The sequence below is a fragment of the Ursus maritimus genome (genome assembly GCF_017311325.1).
Source record: "Ursus maritimus isolate PB19 chromosome X unlocalized genomic scaffold, ASM1731132v1 scaffold_X1, whole genome shotgun sequence".
Classification (NCBI taxonomy): domain Eukaryota; kingdom Metazoa; phylum Chordata; class Mammalia; order Carnivora; family Ursidae; genus Ursus; species Ursus maritimus.
Window position 1 is genome coordinate 86954713 of NW_024423319.1, and position 8818 is coordinate 86963530.

The 8818-nt window shown below is 52.4% G+C and overlaps 1 protein-coding gene across 1 annotated transcript in view; it reads left to right on the forward strand.

The window, feature by feature from the left end:
* Positions 1–1990: 1990 nt before the first annotated feature.
* MAOB (monoamine oxidase B) overlaps positions 1991–8818 on the forward strand; it is a 139421-nt gene continuing 132593 nt past the window's right edge. Inside the window, exon 1 of the mRNA XM_040632750.1 lies at positions 1991–2153. Within this exon, the coding sequence (XP_040488684.1) occupies positions 2108–2153 (46 nt within the window). The 5' untranslated portion in view covers positions 1991–2107. The remainder of the gene's footprint in view (positions 2154–8818) is intronic.

Consider the following 8818-nt stretch of genomic DNA (forward strand, 5'->3'; position numbering starts at 1 on the left):
TCTGGTGAACTCTGTTCTGCACAGCCTGCTTCTTTATTGAAACCTCCTGTGGCATCGTAAGAGGCTCACTGAAATATCCGCTAATAAGGACATTTTATCTCTTTGGCAGTCTTCTAATAAAAAAAATGAAAGGAAAGTAAGTTCCTTTTAATTGACGAAACATGGATATCATCAAGTTGGAAAGGCAAATAAACACTGCTTGGGGCCGGCGGCGCTCCTGTGTGCTGCTCGGGTTGAGGTGTTGAGCTCAATTCCATTGCAACAGGACTGGGTTCATTAAAATTGTCCGGTTTCATGTTTGTCTTTTGAAGGATGAGCAACATTTCTTATTTCTAAGGGCGTACCTCCGGTGATGAGCTCAGCCCCTGACACAGAGTTGGTGCTCAATAAATCATTCTCGGACGGATGAATAAAGGAGGACATAAAATCTTCCTTTCGGCAGGACTTTATTAGCTACTTGGGAAAAGAAGACCCAAACACATGCAAAATTCCATGGCGCTTCCTAACCTTTTATTCGTTGTTAATTTTTCACCGTTCCTTCCTTATTATTCACCATTACTTCTGCGGTATGTGTAATAAGTCCTAAAGGTGGTCGAAGATGGGCTTCAGACACTGGGCTGTGCCCAGTCCTCCCGACGCTCCGGTCTCGAACCTGCCTCAATAGTTGGATTCACCCATGTTCATCCTTCAAGTCCCAGCAAAAAGAGTCATTGCCTCCTGGAAGTCCTCCTTGATTGCCTAGGCTAGGCTATCTAGCCCTGCTACCTGTTCCAGAGCAATATTCAGAGTCACACTTGGGCTTACCCTTCCTGCATGACTTCCCTGATGGAGTGTGAGCCCCAAGAGGGCAGAAGGCAGGGGCAGGTCTGCTCATGGTCACCTCTGCCCCCAGGCCCAGGCAGGTACTCCATCAATGCTTGTCTAACGACCAAACCCCTTCTCCTTAGGACCACCTTGAGATAGGTCAGGGGCTCTGGACCAAGACTTCTGCCACAGCTGACTTCTCAGTCACACACCATGCCCAAACCCTCTTCCGGTCTGAGGGCCGCAGAAGCTTCGGTAGCAGGTGGATACACAGACTGGGGTGGGATGAGGTGGAGGTTTGCTTCGAACAGTTCACCACACCTGGAGCCAGCACCCTGCGCCCCCACCAGTCCCACAGCTCCCCTACCGTGAACAGAAGCACTTCACACAATTATTTCTTGAAAAGCCACCCTACATGGTTTCTTCCCACTTTTGGAAACGTGGCTCTCCGAGTCCCCTGAAGAAATACACCTCTGCTCTACTTGGGCCACTTCAGCTTAAACACCTGTAATATTGGCGAATCACTTCTATGTTTGGCAAAGCCAAAGTCCCCAGACCCACATCCCAGGGCCACAAATAACTGTGCTCGCGGCTTCACTTCTGCTGAGCTCATCGCGGGCACGAGGGGAGGGTTGGGGGCTGGGGAGAAGGTGGGTATCTGGAAGGAGGATGAGAGGTGCCGGGAATCCCTCCCAAGTATATCCCAAGGTAGTGACCATACTGTGCGGTGGATCAAAGTGGGTCTCAGAACTACCCCGCCTTTTATTTTTTTCTTTCTGGCTTTTTTTTTTTTTTTTGTCTTGCCTTCGCCCCTCACTACTTTTATCTCGCTCTCCTCATCTGTAAAATGGGTTGTTGGAAGGCTTAACCGGAATCATGCATGCAAAGCGTTTAACGAGGTGCCTATTATTTGTATTGCTGTGTTTGGGGGAGTAATTGGGGGGCTGGAGGAAGCCACCAACAGGCCAATCTTCCAGACACCCCCGCCAAGCTCGTAGCAGCAACTAAAACAAAGACTGTGCAGGAGGCCGAGGGCTGAGGCCACCCGGGAGGCCCACCCCCCGCCACCCCCCCGCCCCCAGTGCAGGCCCCAGGTGATCTCCCCGCCCCCGGCTCCCGCCCTCCCCAGGTCTGGGCGGCGGAGCTGCGGGCGGGGGCGGGGCTCGGCGGCGGGGCCCGGGGCGGGCGATATAGCGGCTGAGCGGCGGCGCTAGTGCGCGGGGGCAGCAGCGCGGCGGGCGGGGGCCGAGACCCAGACTGCCGAGCAGCGGGCACCGGGGAGGCCAGGAGCCGGGCGAGCGCCATGAGCCGCAAATGCGACGTGGTCGTGGTGGGGGGCGGCATCTCAGGTCAGTCGCGGCGGCGGCCCTCCTTCCTCCTCCGGCGCCCGGACAGGTGGCCGCCCGGAGGTCGGGGGGGGTGGCGCGGGCGGCGGACGGGACGGTCCAGGGCCGAGGGCCGTGGGGCGCCGGCTGGCCCCGGGGGGCCCCGAGACTCTCCGCGCCCTGGCGTGGATCTCGCGGGTCCCGGGCGCCGCGCACCGAGCCTCCCTCGCGGGCAGGATTCGGTGCGGTCCTGACAGAAGGGGTGGCTGAAAGTCAGTGGAAGGGCTGGAGCCAGGCTTTGAGCTTCTCCCTCCGAGGGCTGCCAGGCCTGCGCTTGGGGGAGTTTTCGAGGCGAGGAGAAAGGGGGTCGGCCGGCGAGAGGTTTCTATTCGGGGGTGACACCAAGGTCCGTCACTTTTTCCAAGCAAAGGTCAGTCCTTTGCTCCAACCTGACCCGGACACTGTGCGCCCTTGCTGGAAGCCGGCGCACACCACGACGTGTTACAGTTCTGGTAGCGGGAAAACAACCTTGAATAGCTCCTGCTTCTGAAAGCAGGGGTTGGACCCTGGGGAGATCGATTGTCAAAAACCGTCCTGAGTCTGCCTCTTTTGTGTTTCTGTGATTGTTACGGGTGTCCCTGGGGCAGCCGAGCTGGGCCTTTTGGGCAAATAGCTCTTCTTCTCTCACCACCCCCGCTTCCTTAGAGCAGGGTAGACAATCTGGGTGAACAAGACCAACGGGGCTGGAATGGAGAAACTTGACTCTCTGGCCTAGCCTATATGGGCAGGGTTGGGGACAGAGACCACCCTCTCAGGCACAGGGACGCAACAGGGCACAAAGACAGAAGCCAGAGGGAGGGATGGGGGTCAGTGGGGAAACTCACCCTCTGAGGAGGGCAGACCATGTGGGATGGGGTTAGTGGGACTAAGCAATGCTCCCAGAACAGCCTCAAGACCCCTGGGGATGCTTTGGCCCAAATCCCAGGGTCTCCTGGTGCCTGCGAAGTAATTAGGACACCTCCCCAAACCATGGATGTGTTGGCCAACGCCTGCCCTGACCAGGTCTCAGGAGCAGCGTTGGTCCTTGCTCCCCGGGAGTAGGCAGGATAGAGGTGCCCTGACTCTGCTGTACCTGGTGAGTAAACCAAGGCCTTGGATGTTGGGTACTGATCCTGGTCCTGTGCTGCTCCCGCCGCTCTAGCCCTCCTCACCTCTGGGTCAGATCTCAGGCTACCCCCTCTGTCTGTGGGGCCCTCCTGAGCTCATTCATGCCACGCTGTCTGTCGGTGCGGCAGGTACACGGATGCATAGACACAACGGCGTGCTTAGGTGGGTCAAGGCTATATGGATTCTGTTTCCTTTCAGTATTTTCGACATCTTTTCTCCGATCGGAACTTGGACTTTAAAGCATATCTACATAGGTGCTTTAGAAAATATTGCTCAGTGCCTCTCGACGCTGCCTTGCCTGGCATCCCATCTTACAGAAGCTGAAGGTTCTCTTGCCAGGCCCCCAAAGTCTTGTTTTTGCCCCAAGTCTAATGGATTCAGATTTCTCTATCTCCCCCCCCCCTTATTTTGCCCTTTCTGATTCATAATGCAGACCTTCAAGATCTCTCAGATTAGTCATGCTGGACTCACTCAGGAAGGGTAGACAAGGGTTTGGCTATTTTTACAAGCAGTGGTGAACCTCTGTATTCAGCCTCAAACTCTCAAAGAGGGAACAGGTGAAGAGATTTGCTTTTTCTCAAGAACGGTACACAGAATGGGCACCGTTCTCAACACCAAGAAAGCAGGGTTCCAAGACCTTAACTCAGTTGCTTTATCTGCTGCTTGAGGGCAACAGCAATTGGTCAGAGCTAGATTACAGGCTCATCGCAAGAGTGGATCACCCTGCTTTTGCCCTGGAAGCTTTGTGCGTCCAGGAAGGGAGATGAGATACCCAAACAAAGACAATACAGTGTTGAAAGTGGTATGTCCCACAAGAGGAATCCCTTCATTAATTCATTGTTCATTCAAGCAGTGACCATTTACTTCCTGTTTCACATCCTATCCCCGAAGGGAATAAAAAGTGAATTATACAGGGATGTTGCCCCGGGGGCGTTCACAAGCTAATGTGGGAGACAGAGTCCTGTACAATGAATACTCATGACCTCGGATAAGATGCTTTAAATGGTGCCTGCGCAAAGTCCCAGGGAAGGTGATTGGAGAGAATGTCAAACTCTGCCTGAGAAAAATCTGGGCAGACTTCACAGAGGAGGTGACATTTGAAGCAGGTCTTAAAGGATGAATAGGAGTTCAGCAGGAGACTAGATGTAGAAAGCATTTGGAGCTAAGGAACAGCTGATATAAAATCACAAAGGTCAAAGAACACGGTAGCACGCTTAGGAAACCTCGAGAACTTCAGGGCGGAGAGTTGGGGGGCGGGGTCTGGTGGGATGAATTGTGGGGAGGCTTGTACATCATCCCCAACAGGTTTAGTTCTTTGTGTGGTCAATGAATGACTCCTGAGGATTTTTCATTCACAGAGTGACACGTGTTAAGTGACAGGGATATGGTGATGGTATTGGCAAGAAGAGGGACGTGAAGGGCGAAGAGAAGGTTTGGGAGAAGGTTGGAGCACAGAGAGTCAGAGGACACGGGGGAGAGATGTCTAGCAGATGGAAATGCAGGGAAGAAGTTGGGGTCACAGATATGGGCGGCGGCGAAATTTTAGCTGAAGCCACCGAAGCAAATGAAATGAACGAAACCAAGAAAGAGAAGAGAGGAAGCCCAGGACAGGCTGGAAGCGGCGTGTGGAGGGGAGAAAGGTGTGTCCGTCATTCTCTAGTTTGAGGAGGAAGCAGATGCTTGAAAGACACTTAGTCAACCTCACACCCTGGCTGAGATATCACCTCCCAGGACTGCCCTCCCGAATCCCCCAAGATTGGATTACATGCCTCTGTTTTAGTCTCCCCTGCCTCCTGGTTCTCTTCCAGGAGTTTGTGGTGGTTCACTTTCCCCTCCACTAGGGCTGTGAGCCCCTGGAACCCAGGGAGGTGACCTTTAACTTCACACGGACCAAGTAGCAATTGATGGGAGCGAGTAGCAATTGATGGGATCTGAAACTCACATCCGCCGACTACCAAACCCTTTTGCATTTCCCGCAAAATCACACGAAGGGAGGGCGGGAGAAGGGGTCAAATCGGAATTCTAGAATTAGTAGGTGACCGCCACAATGGTGTACATTTAGGAGGGCCTGAATTTGAGTCTGGCTTTTAAGATGTGTTAATTATTAAACTTGGGACCTTCTGCTAGCTCTCTGAGAGTTTTTCAAGCCGTCAGCAAATTTTAATCGCTCCCTTTAGGATAAACACAGATGTATAGGACATACAGCTGGTTAATATACAACTTTCTTGTTTGATGTTTGCGACATTCCGGGGCAGTTGTGGAATAGCTTCTTAGGAAACGCGTGCGGCCTAGAAATGCAGACCTCCTGAAATCTCTTCCGCCTGAGGAACAGGTGATCTCTGGAGTTTTGACAGAGTAACAGCATTTCCCACATGGAGCTGGAGAGTGGCATATTGTTTCTTGTCTTGTGTCTCGGTTTCAGTGTTTGGGTGGGTGAAACCATGGAAACTATCTTTTGCACTTCTGGAATGGCTCTTGCTCAATCCTCAAAACAAAAGCTAAAAGAAAGGGAAATTCGAAGCACACAAGAGGACGTTTTTGCCAGGCTGGAGAGAAGAGGGTCAGTCATCAGAGGTTGGTGGGCACTGGGCTGAGCGCCTGCGACGGTCCGAGCCAGCCTGGCAGGTGATCTGTGTGGGCCAGGAGAGGGAGGCTGCTGCAGGCTGGTGGGCCCGGCCTGGGCAGGGGCTGTCAGAGACGGCCCACGAGGGATCATGAGGGACGCAATAGGCAGATGTGGTCTGTGTCTTCATGGCAAAACTTCATCTTCATCTTTGATGAAGAAAGCTGGAGGGCATCGCTGGGCTCCTAGAACGTACCTGAATGTTCTGAAAAATAATAATGATATCAAAGTGCTTGGAAATCTGTCAATCCCGGTCAAAGAGAGGCTGCAGAGAGAGCCAGTATGGCAATGTGAAAACAATGGATACTTAAGGTCAAACAGACTCATTATGGGTCCCATTTCCTTCCCTTCCTTACTGCGTCACCATAAAAGTTTCATCACCCCCCCCTTCTGCAGCCTCATCTTCTACGCGAGACTCCTAATGCCTCTATCGGCATGAGGGGGTGGTTGCTAGGATTCAAGGGAATGTACCTGCTGGTCATTACAGCTTCAGCTTATGCCTTTTGGAAAATACATCCTTGTTTAGCGGCTAGGATTTTGCAGCCTGTGGGAGGAGAAGCAGGCATTTCTGCGCAATCACTTCCTCCTCTTCACCCACTAATCATTTTCCCTGCTGTGCGACACTTATAAGGTGGCAACAGGATGCGAAGGATAGAGGCCGGCATCAGTAGGGACCTGCTGGATTCCAGCCCCCTCCTAGCTCTCCCCATTCCTGTTCTCCCTCCCGCGTGGGGCTTCCAGAGCTCAGGCTCCCCTGGGGCTCTGAGACTCACTGTATTCATCAGCCCCAGATCGGGGTATCAGCAGCACCCCAACCCGGGTGCTCAGATTCTGACCAGGGCCTCATTCCAGCCGCCTGACTCCTGTCTTCCTTATAATCACAAGTGTATGAATAATACATGCAAATACTATTAATTCCTGCAACAGGATTAATTGCTTATTAATAATAAATAATAACAAAGAGTTAGCATTTCGGGTGCCGTCCACAATGCCGGGCAAGGCGTTAGGAGCTTGACTTTTCCCAGCAGCTCTGTGACGGTTAAGAACGCCAAAAGCCTTGTCCCTTCTGCCTGATTCTAGTACCTGGGGCACCTCGGTGGGAGGGGCCTGCCTGGCAGGCCACGTGGGCAGAGCCAGGGGGCCACGAGAGGCACGATTCCGAAAGCCTTCCGTAGCCTCCAGGTTCCAGGCTCGGCTTGGCCATTATCCGTGGCAGCAACTTCTTGGCTTCTGGCGGGGTGTTGAGGTCTAGGCCCCCCCTGTCCTACAGGGCAGTGAGAGAGCCTCAGGGAAGAGCCTGGCGTCTACCCTGGTTGCACCACGAATTAGCTGTGCCACCTTGAGAGACATCGGGAACCTTCCCGCGTCTTCGTTGTCTCACCCAGAAGGTGGGGATGAGCACGGCCTCCGCTTCGCAAAGTGGTGGAGAGGATGAAAAGAGAAAACGCACGCCAAGGGCTTGGCATCTGGCACGCACACAGTAGACACTGGCTATTAGCTCATCACACTGACAAATGGCCCACTGACCACAGATGGAGCTCCAGTGGCAGCGTGCCCTCTGGCTCCACTGTCAGACTTCGGGCCGAGGAAATGGTTAGTGGCGGGGTGTGCAGTTACACACACACACACGCACGCACACAGTTTCGTGGACTGTGATCCCGTCCGGGGATGCTGCCTCCCAGCCCCGCTTGCTTGGCTTGTATGTGATTTACTCACACTGATGATATAAGAGAGCCAGCAGCACAGTTTGAAGAAAAAGCTTAAACTCTTAATTACTTCGAAAACATACGTAAGACAGAAATGCGTGAGAAATGCCGATGGCAGAACACGTTTCTAGAATGAACACGTCCCATGCATTCAGTGCCCAGCAGACGCTGATGTTCGGATCACCCCACTGTTGCTCAACTTGGTATTTGTTTCCTTGTTTGATTTCTTCTGCTGCCGGTGAAAATGTCCTTGCGGGAGCAAGCTAGTTCCAGTCTGTCAACCTTCGCCCGTTATCAGAGCAGGCCACTTCCCCTGCAACCCCAACTTGGAATGTGTTTCGACATCGTTCGTTCACACTCCCGTGGCTGCAAAGACACACACATTGAGAGCATTTTAGTAATGCGGCCGATAACGTATGTCATCAAAAGTGGTTTTAAAACACTACAGCTTGTAACTGAAAATCAGCTGCGTTAGCGAGTCCTGCATTTTTTTTTTTTTGGAAGATTTTATTTATTTATTTGACAGCGAGAGAGAGAACACAAGCAGGGAGAGCGGCAGGCAGAGGGAGAAGCAGGCTCCCCGCCGAGCAGGGAGTCCGATGCGGGGCTCGATCCCAGAACCCTGGGATCATGACTTGAGCCCAAGGTAGACGCTTCATCGACTGAGCGCCCCAGGCGCCCCTTTCATTTTTGACAGTAAATACACAGCTGGCCTCTCTGGTCCAATTTATCCTATGAACATGAAGAGATCATTTAGTTTTAACTTACTTCTCTAACATCTTGGACCGAAGTCGCACTTCCATGTTCCTTTGACACAGTAAAAGTTCGTAAAATGTTTCAGGCCAACTATTATTTCTCTAGATATCCATAATGACAACAAGTACGTTTTCACCAAAATCGAATATGTTAGTACATGTCTTTATTCCTGTCAAGATTCACACTATATACGCCTAGGCGCTTGACTGAGGAATATGGAATTAGAACTTTTACAGTTTGAATAACATTTAAAATTAGTGACCACTGGGGCGCCTGGGTGGTTCAGTCGATTAAGCATCTGACTCTTGATTTTGGCTCAGGTCATGATCTTGGGGTCGTGAGATCGAGCCCCTTGTTGAACTCAGTGCTCAGTGTGGAGCCTGCTTAAGATTCTCTCTCTCCCTCTCCCTCTCGCCAACACCTCCTCCCCCCCCCCC